The following is a 22,497-nucleotide window of genomic DNA, read 5'->3' as shown; positions in this document are numbered from 1 at the left end:
TTGGCAACTTTGCCAAACAAGCAAATCTTCCTGTGTATGGCCACCTTTATTCTGGAAAATTGTAGAAACTGCAGAGCTAGGGGAGTGCTGGTTTGCAGTACAAACTAGTGACCCTCAGACCAGCTGTGCCAGATTCTTAGCCTTGGGGGGTAGGGGGGAAGCATCTGGTATACAGTGGAGGGGGTGGGGGAAGTGCATTCTATTTTTCATACATATTCCATATTCTTTGGCATTTCTAACAAGTATAGATACATTTGTATAGACATGGAACTCCTTGGTGACCTAGAATATCCTTAAATTTTACAACAGGAGTGTATTATTCACTAGATATTTAATTTATATAGCACTGCTTGTATTGTGTACATTCAGAGGAAATGCTGCATTGTAGGTAAAAAACATCCTAACTTTGTACTTGTGAGTAATATCCTTTAGCTATATAGTGCTGACATATTTACACAGTCCAGCCTCTTAGTCTTCTTCTGGCAAATGTTCGGATATCGATTGTACGTTTAAATGCAACAATCTAAAATTAACATCCAGACAAAGTGTAGGATAAAGCCCTAAAAATAACAAACAGGAGGATATTCTTATCGAATTTATTGTTACCCGACGAAAATTTTTGACCAATCACCGTGGTACGAAATTATCAGTGCGTGTAAGGCCAGCTTAAAGGTGGCCACATACGTGGTGATTTCCGATCTTTCGTGCGACCATCGTTTGAACGAAAGATCGTACAATCGGCCACTAACCGTTCAGGGCTAAAATGGCAGATAAGGAGGTAGAAACAATAGGATTTCTACCTCCTTCTGCCGATTCAGCCCTGAAGGCAGATTTTGATCAGGCGCCTTCTATGGCACCCGATCAAAATTTTTTAACCTGGCCGATCGGCGAGTCGACTCGCCGATATCAGTCGACTCGCCGACTTGCCATACACGCACCGAATATTGTACGAAACGGGGTTTTGTACGATGTTATCGGTGCGTGTATGGCCAGCTTAAAGCCCCATTAATTCAACTCCGAATGATCAATTTTAACCTGAGTGTGGGGCACTGGAGGGGACAAGGGGCCGGACTAGGGGTAGGTGAAAAAGGTATGTGTCTAGCATCCCCTACCATTTTGCCCTAGTCACATGCCTACCCATGCTTACCCCTAGTTCCCTGGTACCTGGAGGAAACCCATGATGCTCTTTATCCTCAGGTCAGTCACTAAATGTACCCTGTGTTCTGCCTAAACATGTATGGAACTCAAACTGATATGACGATATACGAACTATAACATTAAAAAGGGAACAATGTACCCACATTGAATACTCCAAGTCTATTTAAAGTAGGGAGTTCATTCCAGTGATAGCATCTCTTTGAGAGTTATAGTTCATCTACAGCTGGAGGACTACAGAATGAATATCCCTAATATCAAAAAAATAAGCATCCAACCAAGTAACTTAAAGCAGACATATTCCCAAATAATATTATATACCATGTCCAAAACTGACAAAAGATATAAAGGATTTTTAGAAGTCAACTAAGACTTGTAAAATCTGTGTGTTGTCTTTCTATCTCTCTCAATGCCTAGATTATATGTTGGATCATTATAAGTTACTGCTGAATATTCTCCTGGACCTTTCCTCTGCTTTTGATACTGTCGACCATTCTATTCTTATGCAAATTCTCTATTCTCTGGGTATCCGGGATCAAGCAGCATCCTGGTTCTCTTCCTATCTCTCTAGCCGCTCCTTCTCTGTCGCTCTTACTAACAAATCCTCTACCCCGGTTCCGCTTAGTGTGGGGGTGCCTCAGGGCTCTGTGCTTGGTCCCCTGCTGTTCTCCCTGTACACTCTCTCTTTGGGAGACCTTATTTCTTCTTTTGGTCTTAAATACCACCTATATGCAGATGACATCCAGATATATTTAGACACCCCTGCACTAACTGCTGATGTCCAAACCCAGATTGGTAACTGCCTCCTGGCTATCTCCTCCTGGATGAACCGACGCCAGCTCAAACTTAACCTAGCTAAAACAGAGCTCATGGTCTTCCCGCCCAAACCTGGCCCTCCTCCTCCTTTCACCATTACCATTGATGGCATGACCATCAACCCTGTAAATTCTGCACGCTGCCTTGGGGTTATCTTTGACCAGTCCCTCTCCTTCTCTAACCATATTAATAACACTGCCAAAACCTGCCGCTTTTTCCTCCGTAATATTGCCAAGATACGCCCCTTTCTCTCACAAGCAACAGCTAAAACACTAATCTATGCCCTTATCCTTTCCCGCTTAGATTACTGCAATCTCCTACTAACCGGCCTCCCAGACTCCCACCTCTCTCCCCTGCAATCAATCTTAAACTCTGCTGCCAGGATCCTCCTGCTCTCTCCTAAGAGGGATCCTGCTCAGCCTCAATTAAGCTCACTAGCATGGCTGCCTGTCAAGCAAAGGATAGCTTACAAAATCCTTCTGCTGACATTCAAAGCCCTTCACTCCTCTGCTCCTCACTACATTTCTTCACTGGTCTCCCTGCACGTTCCTGGTCGTCTCCTCCGCTCCTCTCAGAGCCTCCGTCTCTTTACACCATCCACACCCACTGCGCTCTCTCGTCTTAAACCTTTCTATCTTGCTGCTCCTTACCTCTGGAACTCTATCCCTGAATCCCTCCGTAGGGAAAACTCACCCACTCTCTTTAAGAAAAAACTCAGCTGTTACCTTCTGGAGCACTAAGACATTATTTTGCCCAGTCCTGCGCTTAAGGGCAAATGCCCATACCTGATGCACTCTTACCTTCCAGTTTGTGCCTGTATGTTACCCAACCACTCAGACTGTAAGCTCTACGGGGCAGGGACCTCCTTCCTACTGTGTCTCATACCACATGGCACTTATATATATATATGTATACATATATGTATTTATTGTATTTATTTATTATATCACTTGTCCTCCCTGTGTGTAATTTTGTATTCTGTAAGACTGTACAGCGCTGCGTACCCTTGTGGCGCTTTATAAATAAAGTTATACATACATACATACAATATATATTGGCCAGTACCCACCCTTTCCAATACATGATGGAGTCACCTACTAGAATCTGACAACAGCTTAGAAAGTGAGGTTTGCAAAATTATTTTTGAGCCCAGGCTTGGCTGACACAAAAGAATTTTGATATATTATATTTGCAAAGAATGAAAAACCTCACCACAAACTTTTCAAAAATTGTGCACCAGCTGTTCCCAGCAAAGAAACCCTAGTCCCACCACTGACCTTTCCCTACGAGTGGTAAGTGAATAGCAAACGATTGTTCCCAGAGTTATATAGTGTTTACCAGTTCTGAATGGGATTAATAATTCAGCCCTTATAAGAAGATGACCTTTATTAGGGTACCAATCTTTTGAGGCCCAGATATCAAGGGTGAAACTCTGTTGTGAAACTCCAGGGATTCTTTCTCTGGGATACATTTTATAGCTTAATTGCACTGAGGAGCATAAATCAATTATTTCTCCTGTTTTAAGCAACAATGCAGCTCATTCTTACGTGGTGGGTTTCTGGCTCTCTGGTACCATGGCTCCTTGTTCTTGAAAGTTTTATGATGGTGCAGTAAACACAACTGCTTACAGAAGCTGGTCAAGCATTCGAAGAGGAGGTTATGCTTTCTCGAACTTCTACTGACCCCTGACCGCCCTTGTCCCTCTTGACCGGCTTTGCTGGGTGTTTTGGAGGGGGCAACATCTCCCTCTAGAAATGAACTTAGCCTGAACCTGCAACATGGATTCCTGAGACTGTCCGTGGAGAAATGTCCTTAACGATTTCTTTCTAACTGGAGAGGCCTGCATAGCAGAGAAGGTTAAGGCTGGCTCCCTAACATAAACCTAAGGAGGTGGTTTATCAAGCAACATAATTAGAGCTTCCTAAATTCCATTATAGCGAAATCCAAAAGCAGATCATTTTTCTTGTAACCTAAGTATGGAAAGAAACATGGGTACAGGAAGGTAAGTCTTCAGCTGCCATCAGGTAAAATACTGTTTTGATGGACAGGGTGACCACAAAATGCATATAGAAAAAGACAAGAAATCCTCTGCACTCACTTCAATATATTTAGAATACTCTTTTCCATAAGCTACCTACATTTCATTAGTCTTTCAACAAAACAGGGGTTGCACATAGCAATGTATTCATGCTGGCCCACTATGTCAAAGTCACCCTTGGCCTCGCTTTCATCTGATTAATTAAGAATTCTTCTATTTCATTATACATTTTTCACAGGAACTAAGTTTTACCTGCAACTTGCTTTCCAAGGATAAACCACCCAAAAGTCTGCTTTTTAAACTGAACACTACAGGGATCACTTCACTAATGACAAAAATAATGGGAACATAGAGTAGAGCACTGCCCGCCACATTGTGCTCATGGCACTAAATAATATCAGACCATTAGGTGTGGGTGCAATGAGGCAGTTGGCAGCCAGAGGCAGGTAACTAAACTTAAAATCACTGGGGGTGGCAAAATGTTAGTCACTCCCCAGTAATTTTAAGTTTCTTAGTAGTTTTAAGCATGAAATATATCTTTATGTCCTAAATATATTCATAGAGGTGAGTGCAGAGGATCTTTGGTCTTCGGCCAACAACAAACACTGCTTTTTCTATAAGATCCTCTCTCCCTACTATACCTAATATCCCACAGCCACAGTCCCTTCCCAGAGGCTATTATCCCCCCACTGTTACTATAGGCACCATCTCTCCCTACTATACCTACTATTCCACAGCCACAGTCCTTTCCCAGAGGCTATTATCCCCCCACTGTTACTATAGGCACCATCTCTCCCTACTATACCTGCTATCCCACAGCCACAGTCCCTTCCCAGAGGCTATTATCCCACTGCTACTATAGGCACCATCTCTCCCTACTATACCTGCTATCCCACAGCCCCAGTCCCTTCCCAGAGGCTATTATCCCCCCACTGCTACTATAGGCACCATCTCTCCCTACTATACCTGCTATACCACAGCCACAGTCCCTTCCCAGAGGCTATTATCCCCCCACTGCTACTATAGGCACCATCTCTCCCTACTTTACCTGCTATCCCACAGCCACAGTCCCTTCCCAGAGGCTTTTATCCCACTGCTACTATAGGCACCATCTCTCCCTACTATACCTGCTATCCCACAGCCACAGTCCCTTCCCAGAGGCTATTATCCCCCCACTGCTACTATAGGCACCATCTCTCCCTACTATACCTGCTATCCCACAGCCACAGTCCCTTCCCAGAGGCTATTATCCCCCCACTGCTACTATAGGCACCATCTCTCCCTACTATACCTGCTATACCACAGCCACAGTCCCTTCCCAGAGGCTATTATCCCCCCACTGCTACTATAGGCACCATCTCTCCCTACTTTACCTGCTATCCCACAGCCACAGTCCCTTCCCAGAGACTATTATCCCACTGCTACTATAGGCACCATCTCTCCCTACTATACCTGCTATCCCACAGCCCCAGTCCCTTCCCAGTGGCTATTATCCCCCCACTGCTACTATAAGCACCATCTCTCCCTACTATACCTGCTATCCCACAGCCACAGTCCCTTCCCAGAGGCTGAAACAACTCATCCCACTATCCTACAAACACAGTTCCTTCCCAGAGGCTAGAATTCCCACTGTCACTATAGACAATGGCTCTCTTTGCTATACCTGTTATCTCAAAATCAAATTTAGACCCATAGACAATGAAGAATAAGATGCTTTTTTTAAGCATAGTAGCATCTAAACATGTATGTGTGATTTAGTATGTACTAACCACTCTACAGCATAAGCAAATCAAACACTGGACATACAGAGTAGAATACAAAAATACAACCAATAACCAATAAAAGAGGCGAATAAGGCTGCTCAAAATAGCTTACAAATTTAAAATAAAATTAGAAGTTATAGATTTATATGTTTAAAATATAAATTCAATCAGTGTCTTCTTCTAGACCTAAAGAAACCCTGCACAATATAACAGCCTATGACTGAAGCCAACCCTTTCTTTATCTTTCTACTTTAGAACAGATGCTCAACATACAGAGATCAAGAATAAGCAGAAGAGTAAATAAATCAATAAGAAGCATTTTCACCTCTGCTTTGAAAATAACCAGCCAAAGTAAATTAGATTGGTGGAACACTTGGGTGTAGAAAGATTCTCCAATTAAGTTTTCCTTTAACATCTGCTGTAGAGACAGGGTGGTGGTCCAAGCCCCGACCTCCCGTCTTTTTTTCCTTAATCTACAGTTGCACCGTTCAACTCTGCTGGGGGCAATGGGGATTTAAACCTAAATACATACTAAATTTCAACACCCAGTATCAAGCTTACCCACTGTCTTCTTTTGAGTCCAACATCTAAAGCAGTGTTGGGCAACATATTTTAAAAAACAAGCACTGCACAGATCTAATTATTGTAAACATTATAAATATTTTAGTATAGCAACACAAATACAATGAAAAAAAAACCCTTTTATGGATAGAAATGCCACATCCACTCAAAAGTTAGTAAAATAAATATATTTCTCCAAATCCAGTGCTTTTTACCTTCATTTAGCAAAGATAATATACAATAGTGATTTTTTTGTAAATAAATCTCTGTTCTGTACCACATATTATTTCCAATTTTACAGATTAACCTCCTGCTGAATTGACATATAGGGCAACACCTAAGCTGATACAGATTTATCTTCTCTTTTTTTTTTTACAAGCTATTGGAAAATTAAGAGCCTGTTAAGTTGTTATGCACCCACTGGATTTTTGAAGGGGAAGAAATCTAATAGGAAGAAAGGGTAGAATATAAAAAATTTTGTGACAAGCTGTTAGCTGTGGAGACAACTATACCATGCCACATAAATTGCTTGTATAATCTAAACTTCAGTAATGCCTAGAGAAAATCCCATCTGCACAGGCAGGACACATAAAGTACATGCCGACAGTTCCATGGTGAGAATTAACCTCACCTCTTCAATGGGACAATGTTAACTGCTGTACCACTGTGTATACGTTTACCCCATCCTATGATCTTATATTGTACAAGTTGGTCCCTAATCGATATTAAATAATTATAGCTGTTATCGGAAGCTTCCTCCCAGTCTTTAGAAGTCAGTTGAGGGATGTCAACAAGCGAGCGGACTTTAGCTATTTCAAATGGCTTGGGTTTCATAGAGAGAATTAAGCTGTAAGTTTGTGATACCAATTTGTGGTCTTCAGTCTTATGCAGGATGTGTCCTATGGTTAATGAAATCTTGTAAGTATCAGAGATGTGGAAGATATAAGTTGCCCCATGATGGAAGTTTAGGGGAGACCAGCGGTGGGGCCTTCTTATAGAGTTTAAAAGTTGCAATCCAGATCTTATAAGGGACAGAAAGTGTAAAAGGGAACTTTGGGAAGTCATTTGTGAGGCGATAGGGGAGAGGGTCTGGGAGGAAGCACCAATGCAAATAATATAACTGAGAGGTAGGTAGGATAACTGTAGGTTTGGAAGCGCCAGTCCTCCATCTGCATAAGAAGTGGTTAACTTTTCCCATGAAATATGTGGCTGTTTATTGTTCCATAAAAATGAGATAAGTATTTAAAAGCGTTTGTATAGCACCATAGTATGCAGCCCCAGAGATGGCAACACACAGGCAGCATAGGGCAGGCAGAGTAGTATGGTTCTTATTGTATTATAAATGTGTTAAGTTGTTCTCTTATAGGACTGTTCCTGTCATTGCCCGTCAGATGTTGAAGCATTTGAGATTCAAAATGTGTTAGTAAAGTTATGGGAGTTTAAAGTACTGGAATACTCAAGTCCACAATTTTTTATCCAGAATTTTTCAGGTTTGATTAGTTTCAGTATTTAGCTAATCCATTAAATTGTATATTTCAGTATTATAAGCTTACCTGCAGTATGTTCATTTTCCCCAGCTGGTTCCTTATAAAATCCTAGAAAAAAAGAACGGAAATATTTTTAAAAATTGTACTTTAATTTAAAAAAAATATAAATACATTTTTCCAGCTGCCTCAATAAAATATTTGATAAATATTTATATCAGTCCTGCAACCAAACAAATGAAGAATTCTAAGCAGTTGTTAAAAAAGAAAGGACAGCAACAGGGGAAACAGACCCTGGACTTGCTGGGGAGCCCAAGAATGTAGTGGGGCCCTCAGTGAATACTAAATAGTATCAGAACATGTTTGGGAAAGGGGTCATCTTTCCAGACCTTTGAGAAAAGATTTTACCGTGGGTCGAAGATATTTTTTCTCGTTACACCCACCCTTCAACATTAACTTAAGAGTCTAGAGACTCTTAAGTCATGTTTCTCCAAAGTGTAGCAAACATGGGGACAACGTGGCTTCTGGATGAACAGTGGTTTCATTAGACTCGACTGAAGTCTAGTATATATAAAATCTTGTGGGATTTACCTGTCAGTACCTTGGTGATATTAAAAATAAAAAATTAGACGTCTAAGAAACACTAATAATTGGGCATCAGTTAGCAAAATTTGTATGCAGTGACCTTTATAAATATGACTCTGAGCTCCCAGAATCCTTCCTCCGAAATATACCTATCCATTTGAAGCCAAGTGCATGAAAAGTGCCCAGAGTTTCAATGTGCTTCAACGCAGGTAAAAATAATTGATCTATCATCTAATGACAGAAAATCAGCAGCTGCATCAAACTAAAAGTTTTGCTTTATTTCCCCTTAGTGTGCATGGTCTCCTATGCAGCACTGAATACACACAGCGCTAAAGGTGCTTGTAGAGAAAAAATATAGAAGATAATATCTTTTTCAATTTGTAGCATCCCCTCTGGCAATGAAAAGCTGTTAGATTGATTCATTGCTGTGTTTGTACTGATTCCAAATCTTTCCCCTTTCGGTGAAGAGTCCCTTTCACCTGCGGCTCTCTGCCCTGCAGGCTTTTCACTTTTATTCCATTGTTCAAATGAAAGCCTATCTTCGGGTCTCCTTTGTTAGATGGGGCGGGCTTATCAGCAGGGCTCAGATGCCTGGAAAGTGGATGACATGTCAAGGAAATCTCATTCTACTCCATGCCACCCACCTCCTCCTTGGCTGCAAAGTGTGTTTGCAAATATAATTAATTCCTCCAGTTTGTGCTTACTAGTGAATTCTTTTCACTGTAAGTGAGGCTTTACACTGACATCTGCTAGGGACACTCTGTTCAACAGTTGTTTCATAAGATTTTTTCCTTTTACATTCAATGGACTGCAATCAGCAGACAGGGTCTAATTACATGAAGGAATAAAGGGATTATCCTAATAAATTTAGATTTAAGTCAGTATCTTTTTTGCCCATGTATGGGGCCCTCCTACAGGCCTACCCGACTGATAAGTGGCTGAAAATCATGTAGATGTTGATCGGCAGGTTTGTTTTTTTTGTCAGATCGATGGCCTCTATCCTTGTCCTTGTGATCCAAACATTTGGCCCTAGGGCTCAAAGACTGGACCAACCTGGTATCAACCACCTTTGGGTGAAGACACATGGAGCTACTAGTAGCAGCTACTTTTCGTGGCTAAAATAGACAACTCTGATCAACACTGCCCCTAAAAGTCAGCCCTACAGAATAAAAAAAAATGAGGAGCCAAGTATTTACTACAACCTGTACAAGTGATCTACAAAGATTTAGGGCTGAAACTTTAAAATCTTAAGGTAGCCATACAATATAAACAAAATATCAGATTTTAGTCTTCTTTTGACGAATGTTCAGATATCAATCGTAATTGTAGGATAAAGTCCTAAAAATAACAAATCAGAGGATGTTCGGAACATGAAATAGTTGGCAGACACCGGTCATACGAAAATGGCTGCCTGGAAATGCATTGTAGGTCCCCCAAGGATATCGTCAAATACAAGCACAGATTTTATCATTATCCAACCGCAATTTTTAACCAGTCCAATCAACTAAATGACCAATCACCATGGTAAAAAAACGACTGGAATGATAATTTGGAGCCCACACAAGGTCTGAAAATCGTACAAAACTATGTTTCCTATGATTATATCGGTGAGTGTATGTCCAGCCTAAGGACACATACATAAGGTGACTTTGCCATTATCCAACTGACTGGCACACATGCCCAACAGTCTGATATGGTCAATGGATGGCAAAATGCTGATGATCTTATTGCAGATAGCCAAGTCAAAAACAAATTGAAATTAATCAGGACATTTTAGCCCATTACTGAAATATGGGCCAAGGGGAGCAGAGATGTTCTGATGGTTGGGAAGTCAAAATCATCCCACACCATATATGACTCATTTTTTTAATAAAGTGAGGGAAAGTTTATGTCTGCTTACAACAATCTTGTCAAAAATATAGTGTATCTAATATAAAAAATATCTTGTCAAAAATATAGTGTATCTAATATAAGAATGCCTACTATATTTAAAGGGCAAACAATCTGTTTTTGGAAATCCTTGAACCTTTCTATATCTGATTGTGGTAACCTTCCAATTATTCCTGTTTAGGCAGGTCAATCCTTATTCATTATTAAATGGGGTGACGATTATTTCATGCGGAACCAGGGTTTGGGCAGAACTGGTCATAGTCAGGAATATATCCCAAAAGGTCTTAATTTTTAGATGTGAAAGCAGGTAGGCCTGCAGGTTGCATATCCAGTCATGTGTCCTTCAATTAGTGAGACAGTCACACTTTCAGTCTTTCCCTCACTTACTTATACTAAAATGAGTACTTAGTACTCAGTTTGCACATCACTACTTGTAGCAATATGATGGGCCAGGTTACTTTTTAAGTTATTTGATTGATTAACAAATAATTTGAAGAAGAAAACCCAGATTTTTGCATAACGAAAGAACATCTAACACCTTTACAAAATAACATTCAGTTATATCCACCCCTTTTGTAACTCTTCCCACTTCCTTTCCTTCTTGCTTTCTTTCTTATTCCTAAGTGATTATGTATAATGTCTTTTACTTTTGCTAACTTGTGAAAATTTGTAAAAATCAATAAAAATATAAGTTACAAAAAAAACAACAACATTCAGTGGTTTAGGGACAATGGCACCTGTAACGTTTTGTTGTCTGTAGCAAATCTGCGATACTACGGGGATGACATAATATCCCTGGTTTCCTTCCCACTTGTAGTAATGTGAATTCCAGGTGGGGAAATGTATGCATTGCTTCTGCTTTCCCAAGTTGCCTAAAGAAGAATCTTCAGGCTACTTCACAAGGCGCATGTTATCCCAACGTCGATCCACATTACTGCAGGCGGGAAGGAAATTAGGGACAAACCCACCACTGCCATAAAAGTTATTAATAAATGTAATTGAAATAGTCTGTCCCTTTCTGCACTACTGATTAGTCTCTTGAAACAATGTATTAGACAACAATCTTTCTTTAGTCAAAGAATCCATTTCTCACAAAGCCCAACATTCTTCTTCACAGGTCTGTTAATCAAAGCTAGCAACTGAACACTGGTGAACATAACAGGAAGTACAGACAGCAAAAACTATATATATTTATACAAATGTGTAATTAATGTTTATTATAAAGTTACCAAGAATTACAAGTTCTATTAATAAGCAAAATGTTAGGCTTGCATCGCATTTAAATTATAGTTGTTCCTATCAGACACCTCACTTTAAACAAACAGATCTCCCCAGCTCTTGAACCGGAAGCAATGTTTTGGTCCTGCCAAGTTACCAAGAAGGAAATATTACGGATCATGGCAGCACAACGGCTCAGTGAGTAGCACTTCTGCCTTGAGTTCAATCCCAGCCAGGGCACTATCTGCAAGGGGTTTGTATGTTCTCCCCGTGACTACGTAGATTTCTTCCGGGTACTCCTGTTTCCTCCCACACTCCAAAAACAAACAGGCAGGTTAATTGGCTTCCGACTAAAATTGACCACAGTGAATGTGATAGGGATGTTAGACTGTAAGCTCCGCTGGGGCACGGACTGATATATGAGGAATGATGTATAATCTGTGTAAAACCCAATGGAAATGTGTGGTGCTATATAAATAAGGAAATAAATAAATAATTCATCCTTATATCTTGAGGTTGGTTCAACTTAGCTCTGCGTGCAATGCTAACCTACACGCCTGGACTAAATTTTCAAAATAAACCAAGAGGGCCAAACTGTCTCCTATAGGCCCAATAAATAGTTTATGGCATCTTACAGCAACTCCTCTGGCATTTGCCAAAATCCACAGATTGCCAGAGCCCAGGCCTGCTTACCTACCTACATTTGCTGGCAACGATACTCAATTCAAATGAGTTCAAAGGTTGCTTAATAAATATTGTCCCGTGACTTATTATTAAATCATTGCCATCTGGCCATTTAGCTGTCTCCTGATGCATTAAAACAAAGTACCATCCTCTCTATGCAGTGTCCTGCTATTGACTTAAATGTCACTCGAGACGTAATATAAAATAAATTGCTGCAGTTATTGGTCCAATAATCAGCTACATTCGATGCAAGGGAAACTAATTGGCTTTGCATCTATTGGTGTTATTTATAAGCTTCAGTGGTTTCACTGAGATTTAAGCAATGCAGTGTCATTTACTCAGAGGAGGATCACATGCAGATGTAGGTGCATTCATTATGAAGTTAGGAGCAAGTGCCAACTTGTATTTATTTTAAAAGCCCAGAATATCTGGATTTTAAAGCCTCTAAAGCTGGTGTCTGAAATCATGCCGTTTTCAAATAATGTGCAGTCTCTAATTCAGCCTTACATGAGGATGTACAGAAAAGCAATAGTCCGCCTGTTATTGATGAATAGGAACAGGCAATGAGGTGATGTATAATTCTGAGTGTGTACGGTTAGTCTGTGCTATAAATCACTTGCCTTGTGTTTTCCCATTAAGAACACGGGGCTTTCTTTATCCAAACGCTTTGGTCAATCAGAATCAGCCAACATCCTCCATAGACAACTGTAAACCTGCCGATACACGGCTAGACTGCCATTCATGGCCCTCTGCCTCCAAGAAAAGTTTTGCAAAATGCAGATCTTTGCCTGATGGGGCTAGAAGTGGTTGGCAAATTATTACCGCCATCACTTGATCCTCAAGTCAATGTTAATACTCCAAGGAGGATGCAGCTCTTGGCTTCCAGGACATTCTGCCCAGCATAAATAATATGTCTGAGCTCTGATCATATATTTAATGGTAAGGCATCATACTTGAGCCATTCAGGGGCAACATCTGCCTGTGTATAGGCACCTATCCAGTCTTACACATAATTTGTGACCAAGCCTATGGCAAATCTGAACAGCAACAAATGAGTTCTGGCCCATTATAAAAACACTATGGGCCTGATTCACTTAAGGGCGATAAAACGTGCGCTATTTTTATTGTGCGCTAAAATTTTTACCGCGTCTTAATTTTGGCGATTTTTCGCACGATTCACTATAAGCATACTCGCGCTTTTTTACGCGCGATATTGCATGCGTTATTTAACTCGCGAAGACTATTTCAATGCGGTATTTGCTGGTACATGTGCTAAATTACGCCCGCGAATAGTCACCGCATATGAATGGTAGCTTAGAAATAGTGTATAAAAATTGTCGCCGCATATAAATGGTGTATATAAATATTAGCCACATATAAATGGTAGCATATAAATGGTATCATATAAATAGTAGATGCTTATAAATAGTAGCCACTAGTGATGAGCAAATGTGTTCTGGTTATCTTTAGTGAAAATTAGCAAATCTTTCGAAAGATCCACGAAACGGCAAAAATGTTGTGCGGGCAAAAAAATTGTTGCTGTGACTATTATTTTTTGACGCTTGTATAAATTTTTGTATGTGCGGTGAATTTTTGCGTGGCAAATTTTTTCAGGCGTTTTGCCATTGGCGGATTGTTTTGCGAAACGCATGAAAAAATCCGCCGCAAAAAAATTCAACGCACGTCCAAAAATTCGCTGCGAATCCATGCCTGGCGAAACATTTCATCACTTGTAGCCAAATATAAATAGTCGCACAAATGAATGCATGCCATGTTAGCCATACACGCCAATACTTGCAGAAAATTACTGTATTAAAAATGAACATTTCGCTGCAAACTGGCGGCTGCGTCACTCTAGGGGAAACACAGACTTGAATAAATAACACTGTAAGTCCATATTTTATTGCAAAAAATCATTTACTGTACTTTTGTATAATTTTTCGCCTGCCTGTAGTAGGTGTTAATTTTCGCATAGCCGAATGCGATATTTAGCGCGCAAAAGTTATAGTGAATCATGTGATCATATTCTTTTCAGCACGGAAATGAACGTATGCGGTAAAACTAGCGCGAGAAATACCGGATGCGAAAATGCGACTTATCGCATGCGGTAATGCTGTAGTGAATCACGCGCTAATTGTCGCGTCTTTTTTACCGCAAAAAAGCGTGCGATAAACTTTAGTGAATCAGGCCCTATGTATCCCATCTCAGTGCCTTAACAGCAGAAGAAATATCGTGGGGACAAACACATACAATTTCCCACATCGAATACAAAGAGATAAAAAAGCTAAAAGATGAATGTATAACTCATATAACTATCAAGCAAGCGATGAATAAGAAGGAACAAAGTCCCACTCAAAGCCTTCGCCAAGACCACAGTCCTTGAACTATTCCACTTGTTTAGCCATAAAGAATTCTTCAGCAAACTTGAGATTCTGCCTCCCTAAGAGATGTAGAAAAACAGCAAACAGCACCTTCTTGTCTCCATTAAAAAAGCCTTTATTAAGTATACATGGCTTTTAGATAAAGCGACATTTCAGGCCTACATCTGGCCTTTTCTCAAGCTTCCCTCAGAGATCACATGATATGATATGTGTGCCTTGGCTTGTTTAAAGTGCATAGTGAATCCTATAATCCCAGTAGGCGGACCTTAATTCTTAAAATGGCAATTTTCTATTTAGGAGTATCCAATAGCACATATTACTAAGAAAGTATATTTTTATTAAAATGGTTTACTTAGATGAAACATGGTTTTACATATGAGTTGGTTAATGCAATATATTTTTATAGAGACCTACATTGTTTAGGGGTATTGTTTTCCTTTAAGGCTAACACACACAGAACCCATAAACTATTAACCAGAGATTACAGATTAAGCAGAGTGCTATTCACGACTCACAGCCTTCTGGAAACCTTGTGCGAACAGCAGTGGGATTGCATTAAAGGGAAAGGTAGTGGGTGCACGTTTTTTTGGGTGAGTTTAAAGTCACCATTTACAGTTCGATAATACTATTTTTAATGCAAGTGGCTTAATATACAGCACTGACTTATTTTATTATTTTCTTTTTATATTAATAATGCATTTAAAATACCCTTCTGAAGAATTATTATATTTTTAAAATTATTAAATATTTATGAACAATATGCTTCTGAGGACAGAGAAGTATTTTACCTTACAATGCTGTTGCAATTCCTGCTGTTAAACGCACTGCCCAACCAAATTATTGAAATTAGTGAAATATCATTCCATATACACACTATATAAAGCCTTTATAGAATTCAAGATTACATTAAGAAGGCTAAAGTGATGCACACCAATATGAAGAATGTGCATGTACATGTATGGGATCTCTTAACCCGAAACCTGTCATTCAGTAAGCTCAGAATTACGGGTAGGCCATTGCCCCTAGACTCCATTGTAAACAAATAATTAAAATTTTGAAAATTGATTTCATTTTTCTCTGCAATAATAAAAGATAATCTTGTGCTTAACTAAGATATAATTAACCCTTATTGTTGCCAAAATAATCAAATTATTTTATTTGGTTTATTTCAAGTTTAAATAATTTTTTAGTAGACGTAAGGTATGGAGATCCAAATTCTGGAAAAAAAAAACCTTTATCTGGAAAGCCCCAGGTATTGAACATTTTAGAGAACAGTTCCCATACCTGTAACTTACAGTCAAATTTTGAATAAAAAGTTAAGTAAAAACACAAAAATATACAAGACAGATATCAGAACTTAAAAGAAAGCACTCTTATCCTAATACTTTGCAGTGGATCAACTATAGTACAGGTATGGGACCTGTTATCCAGAATGCTTGGGACCTGGGGTTTTCCAGATAAGGGATCTTTCCATAATTTGGATCTCCATAACTTAAGCCTGCTAAAAATCATTTAAACAATAAATAAACCCAGTAGGATTGTTCTGCCCCCAATAAGGATTAATTATATCTTAGTTGGGATCAAGTACAAGGTACTGTTTTATTATTACAGAGAAAAAGGAAATCATTTTTAAAAATTAGAATTATTTGCTTATAATGGAGTCTATGGGAGATGGCCTTTCTGTAATTTGGAACTTTCTGGATAATGGGTTTCCGGATAAGGGATCCCATCCCCGTACTAGCATATTTTATTTGCTATTTTGGGAAATATAACAAAAACATACAGGTAAACCCATCCCCCTCCCACTGATTAACCTTATGTCAAAATTCCCCTCCTCCATAATGTTAGCTCTGTATCTTCTGCCATTGCATCACTCCAAATGTTGAGCTCCCAAAGTGGCAGCAGTACTTACATGAGCAGAAAGGCTTCAAGGCCAGTGGGGGAAATGTAGAGAAAATAGACCCCGTGCCTGCTGGACGCCCTGGAGGTATAGTGTATGTATGTATGTATAACTTTATTTATAAAGCGCCACAGTGGTACGCAGCGCTGTACAATCTTACAGAATACAAAATTACACACAGGGAGGACAAGTGATATAATAAATAAATACAATAAATATATATATATGTATATATAAGTGCCATGTGGTATGAGACACAGTAGGAAGGAGGTCCCTGCCCCGTAGAGTTTACAATCTAAGTGGGCCCAAATGTTTAAGGGGGTCCACTAATTTCTGGTTCTCTAAACAAGGGCGTTTCTCCACCAGGATATTTCAGCCAGCAGAAAAGAATCCCTTTCCCTTAAAAGCAAAATGCCTGTAGGAACTGGTCCTGCCTGGTGTTTCTTATTTGAATACATGTCAGGAAGCAGAGATAATGGTTTGTGTGCCATCACCCTAAATCCCACAATGCAATATAAGGTCTTGATACATACAATAAAATCAACCGCAGTTAAAGAGCTAGTTAAAAGACGCTTCCACCTTTATAACACTCCAAAAGAATTACTTCAAGTTAGTCCTTTTCAGGAACATAGAAGCATTACAAATGTAATTATTACAGGCCCTTGCACATTTGAGGGCAGCATTTGTGGCAGGGAGCAGCAATGACAGGCAGAGGATATATACCTGACATTGGTTGGGGGTTACACTGCTACATAAGGTAAGGGCTCAGTTCACATGATGGTGGAAGGCAGAAAAGTAAGGGCAGTTTCATACAGGGCAATTCCCAATGTTTGCCCAACCACGCACTCTCTAGCTCACTATGCCAGTGGCAAAGTGTCCCGCTTTGCCCCTCCCTTCACTTCAATGGTAGATGGCCAGACCCATAACCTACACTCACTGGTCAGCCAGTTATCACTCAGAAATTTAGCAGTAAACCTGAAATCATAAAATCAAACATTCTGGCCCCAGTTCAGGGTGCTGTGTCTTGTGACTGCTACCTGGTGTACAGCAGTTGCTTGTAGCCAACACAAATAGCTAACGTGATAAATATACTTTTACAATGACAGAACATTACCACAAGCAAAGTGTTGGTAACTTCAAAGGATGCATGAAAATAGTTCAAGCAGTAATTCTGTGTCAACTGCAAGATTTGTCTAAGGCTTCCATCTCTCTGGAATTCCCTGTCCCTCCAAACCTTCAAATGCTCCCCTAAAGACCAGTGACCAATTGCCAATTCAGTCTGTTTGCTAATTATTCCCCTTGCCTTTAGAGTGTAACTTTGCAGCTGTATCTGTCCTACATGGAGAACAGCAGCAGTTACTCTTATCTGCCTGCCACAGCCTCTACTATAATGTGAACCTGAGCAAAAATATATACAAACCTGTGCAAAATAATAAGTACAAATATAGTGTACATTAGGAACACAAGGCACTAAACCCTATACCAACAGGTGTTTAAAATGACATTGCACTGAGCAGCAGTGGACTGGTTGTAAGAATCCAAGACTACTCAATCAAAGAGGCTAATGACCCCCTAACACCCATCTTTAAACACTCTAGTGTACTTATATGAGATACTCTGCATACATATCAAAAGGTTGAGTATCTTCATATAGGGGCCTCTGGAGTAAGAAAGGCAACCATGCACAACAGGACCAGCTCTCCTAGAAGAAATCATTCTCCTTTTGGCACTAGGCTTAGAATTTGATTGCAGTGGTTAAGGGGCTTTTGAGCAATAAACACCCACATATAAAACAAAGACTACAATTATGAAGATTCCATTTAAAAAATGTCCTCAGTTTAAAATTTGAATGTTATTAAAACCAATGGCAGCCAGTCAGCAGTTGGTTTTAATACATAAAACACAAAGCAAATCTCTGATTTGTTCCTTGGGACAGATTTACTAATAGATAACTAAACTCAAAAAGTAAAATTAGAAGAATTCACACCTCTGCAAGAAATCTAGGTCTGAAAGGTAAGTTGATATTACATTAATAATCGAGAACCGCCACATTATCATTAGGCAACTGTCCAGCACCCCGTGCCGGGTCAATGGGACGCAAGATTACTCGACACAGCAGTGCATTAAAATGTTGGGATTTAGGGTAAAAAATAGATTGAGGTTCTGCAGGAGAAATGTGTTGCATTGCTTGTGAGCCATCGTTCTTACCTAACATCATTTTGGCTTCTACAAGGGCATCGTTCCTACAGCAGGAAGAACGCGTGCTGTGATCCAGAGCCAAGCATATCCCTTTCCATTGTGAGTTTAGGCCTGTCACCTCAGGCACACTCCCAACTCCACCCACACATCTGTAGCACTTGTGACCCTGACACACGCCAGCCTGCTAACACAGCCCCCAGTGAATGGGAACATATGCTAATTACACACAGGGGGGGTGAGATTAACCCTCCAGCACGTGCCCACTTTTCAGGCTTAGCAATTACTGCCCTTAAGACTTTTTTTTATGATGAAAGCCTTAGCTAGAGTTCAGCAGTAAGCCTGTGCCCCAGCACGTCATACCACAATCTATTATTTTTAAGGTACCTTAATATTTTTAGGTGGTGAACAAAAAGCAGCAGGACAAATCTCACTCTGATCAGAGGAAGGCATTGGACAGTGTGGTGATTCTAAAACTTAAGAAGCTAAGGGCAAAAACCAGGTCCATTAGCTGTATTAGTGTGCTCAGTCCACTGTAGAGAATGTTTACATTTAATATGTTATAGAATATCCTATTTTTAGAAACTCAACAGCTGGTCTTCACTTTTTATTTATTTACCTTCTACCTTTTTCACACTTTCAAATGGGGGTCACTGACCCCAGAATTGAAAAATCAATCAATCAATCTATATCAATCTATGGATCAATCTATAAGGCTACAATTTTATAGTCAGTTACTTTGCCTCTGCTATTTATCTTCCAGTATTTTAATCAAACTGCTTCCTGGTTGTTATGGTAAACTGGACCCTAGCAATAAGATAGCTGCTGAAATTCCAAATTAGAATGCTGATGAACCACAAAAAATAAGATTGTCTACATCAAAGTAAACGTGAATTTAAAGGTGAACTACCACTGTCAACGGCATAATTAGTACAGGTATGGGATCCCTTATCCGGAAACTCTTTATCCAGAAAGTTCCAAATTACAGAAAAGCCATCTGCCATAGACTCCATTATAATCAAATAATTCTAATTTTTAAAAATGGTTTCCTTTTTCTCTGTAATAATAAAACAGTACCTTGTACTTGATCCCAACTGAGATATAATTAATCCTTATTGGAGGCAAAACAAGCCTATTGGGTTTATTCAATATATAGATTATTTTTAGCAGACTTAAGTTATGGAGATCCAAATTACGGAAAGATACGAACTTTATCCAAAATGCTTACACAGAAATGACTCAAACTCACCATTAAACCCAACTCTACCATTCCATACAGAAATGAAAAATACTATACCTCCATCAAAAAAAAACAACCAACTCTACAGCCCCACACCAAAATGTTTGTCCAGGCAATGGTTTTAAGTCAATGCCTACAATAAACTCAACAATATGGAAGGTTTTGTAAGACAACATGGAACAGTAATGGTTTTGACCACAAGCAAGAGAACAGTTATCCTAGATGGCATGCAATAAAGGAAAATACTCACGTTCTATCCATAGGAAAGTAATCACATTATTTTTATCATAACAGAAGGACAACAACAGGACACCATTTTCCAGCAAGAACAGAACGCCAGACTATCTCACTGTTAGGACACCTGTGAAGGAGTTGCCCAGAACAGAAATATAAAACTGTCCCCTTATTGTACATATGTCTGTCTACAGGCACAGATGGCTGTGGTTCCGCATGGTAAAGCCAAGCAGTCTTATCAGATACATGAGCTCTCTTCTGTGGGACAAGGCAGCACATCTAAATGTTTTTATTCTGTTGCCAAAAATTAACCCGATGCAAGCATTATATCAAGACCACCCAGTCACAGCTAAACACTCAGGTCTGTTTTGTTCTGTCTCCTATTCAACTAAATGCTTCTGCTGGACTAGAATTAACTTTTAGTATGATATAGACATTAACATTCAGGGACAATTTGTAAGTGGTTTTTATTTTTTTGTAGCAGCTCTCCAGCTCCAGTTGTAGCAGTTCTCAATATCAGCAGCTCTGGTTGCTAGGGTCTTGCTTACCTTAGTAACCAGGTAATGGTGTGAATGAGAGACTGGAAGATAAATAGAAGAGGGACTTAAAGGCAAACACTCCTTCAAGGGTTGTAGTTCAACAACATCAGGGCAACTATACACTGGTTGACCTTATTCTGTTTCCTCCTTTACATAATACTTAATAAAATCTAAGCCCATTGAGATGAGAAAGGGGTGTCTGTCTTCCTCTTGGAACAGATGTTCTCAATAAGTTTTGATTTTATAGATATGATTTGATATGGATATGATATAGATATGTTTATGCATAAAACTTTGGGGCAAACATATATACCTCAGCTGGTAATGTTCCTAGAGGGAGTGAGTCAGTTTTAGGGAGTCACAAAGTGCAGACTTGTTGCAAGGACCCACACAGTAACTCATAGGTACGTATTGAATATGGAAGAGGGTAATGGCTGAGACTTCTCTGACTGACTTCTATTAAGATCAAAATCCATAAGGAAGTCAAAGGCATGCAAAACATTAATGGGTTTCTCAGCATATTTATTAGTTAGAAATTTCAGCACTTGCTATTGAAAGCAGATTCTGTCTGGCTGTTTATATTCTCTGCCTTGATTATTCTGACTCCTGAAACAATGTAGCTGAGGCTAGCTGAGTAACACAATTAGAGGAGAATTGACTTCTGCTACACAATTCAAGAGAGAGAACGGAATGGGATAAACAAATCCTGCTTTTTATTCTGAAAATTATGAACATATACTGCTTTTTATTCTGAAGATTTTGAACATACTTTGGCTGATTCTTTTTAAATCTATATCAAAGCTAATTTGGCAGTTTACTAAGTTAACTGAGTAAAGGTCCCCATACACGGGCCGATTGTAGCTGCCGATATCGGTCCCTTACACCGATTCGGCAGCTAATCGGCCCGTGTATGGGCACTACCGACGGGCCTGCCCGACCGATATCTGGCCTGAAATCAGCCAGATCTCGATCGGGCAGGTTAAAAAATCTAGTCGGATCGGGGACCGCATCAGCTCGTTAACCTGGATTCTCCTGATATCGCCCACCCGTAGGTGGGGGATATCGGGAGAAGATCCGCTCGCTTGGCAACATCGCCTAGCGAGCGGATCTTAAGGTAAAGCCCCCCTTTTATCACAGAAGGTAAACATCAACATTGTTCCTGCTGCCTCAATCAATAGCAAAATAATCCCACATTCACACACAGAAAAACCATAAATGATTTACATCAGCATTTAATACAGTGTTTTCAACCTGTGAGTTAGCTTTGCAACCTACTAATGGCTTTACAACCTATCATTTTTTATTACTATTTTGCTTCAAAGATGAAACATTACTGCATTAAAAAGGGTCATGGTTGTTAATTTAAAATGATACTGAAAAAAAAACCTATATTTTTAAAATATGAATCTACATAAAAAGTTACCTATAGGTCACGTTGATCATTTTTTGCTGATATGTTTGCTTTTGTAAGTACAGGTGTGGGACCCATTATCCAGAATGCTCAGGACCTGGGGTTTTCCAGATAAGGGGTCTTTCCGTAATTCGGATCTCCTACCTAAAATCTGCTAAAAACATTATTTAAACAGTAATTAAACCCAAAAAGATGTTTAGTCTCCAATAAGGATAAATTATATATTAGTTGGGATCAAGTAAAGGTACTGTTTTATTATTATAGAGAAAAAGGAAATCATTTTTAAATTATGTGAATTATTTGATTAAAATGGAGTCTATGGGAGATGGCCTTTCCGTAATTCTGAACTTTCTGGATAATGGGTTTCTGGACAAGGGATCCGATACCTGTAATTTCTACTTG

The 22,497-nt window shown here is 39.5% G+C and overlaps 1 protein-coding gene across 2 annotated transcripts in view; it reads right to left on the bottom strand.

Moving 5' to 3' along the window:
- Window positions 1-22,497, bottom strand: part of nr6a1 (nuclear receptor subfamily 6 group A member 1) — a 159,928-nt gene that overhangs the window by 114,866 nt on the left and 22,565 nt on the right. Inside the window, exons 1-2 of one of the 2 annotated variants that reach the window (XM_012968268.2) lie at window positions 18,684-18,714; window positions 7,887-7,928 (exon numbers count right to left, since the gene is read on the bottom strand). In XM_012968268.2, coding sequence (XP_012823722.1) covers window positions 7,887-7,928; window positions 18,684-18,693 — 52 coding nt within the window. In that variant the 5' untranslated portion in view covers window positions 18,694-18,714. Of the gene's footprint in view, window positions 1-7,886; window positions 7,929-18,683; window positions 18,715-22,497 lie in introns of those variants that run through there. The other variant, XM_012968267.2, reaches the window with a different exon arrangement.

The sequence above is a fragment of the Xenopus tropicalis genome, chromosome 8, assembly GCF_000004195.4.
Source record: "Xenopus tropicalis strain Nigerian chromosome 8, UCB_Xtro_10.0, whole genome shotgun sequence".
NCBI classification, from domain to species: domain Eukaryota; kingdom Metazoa; phylum Chordata; class Amphibia; order Anura; family Pipidae; genus Xenopus; species Xenopus tropicalis.
Note: the sequence above shows the minus strand (reverse complement) of the source record. Positions and strands in the feature narration are given on the sequence as shown.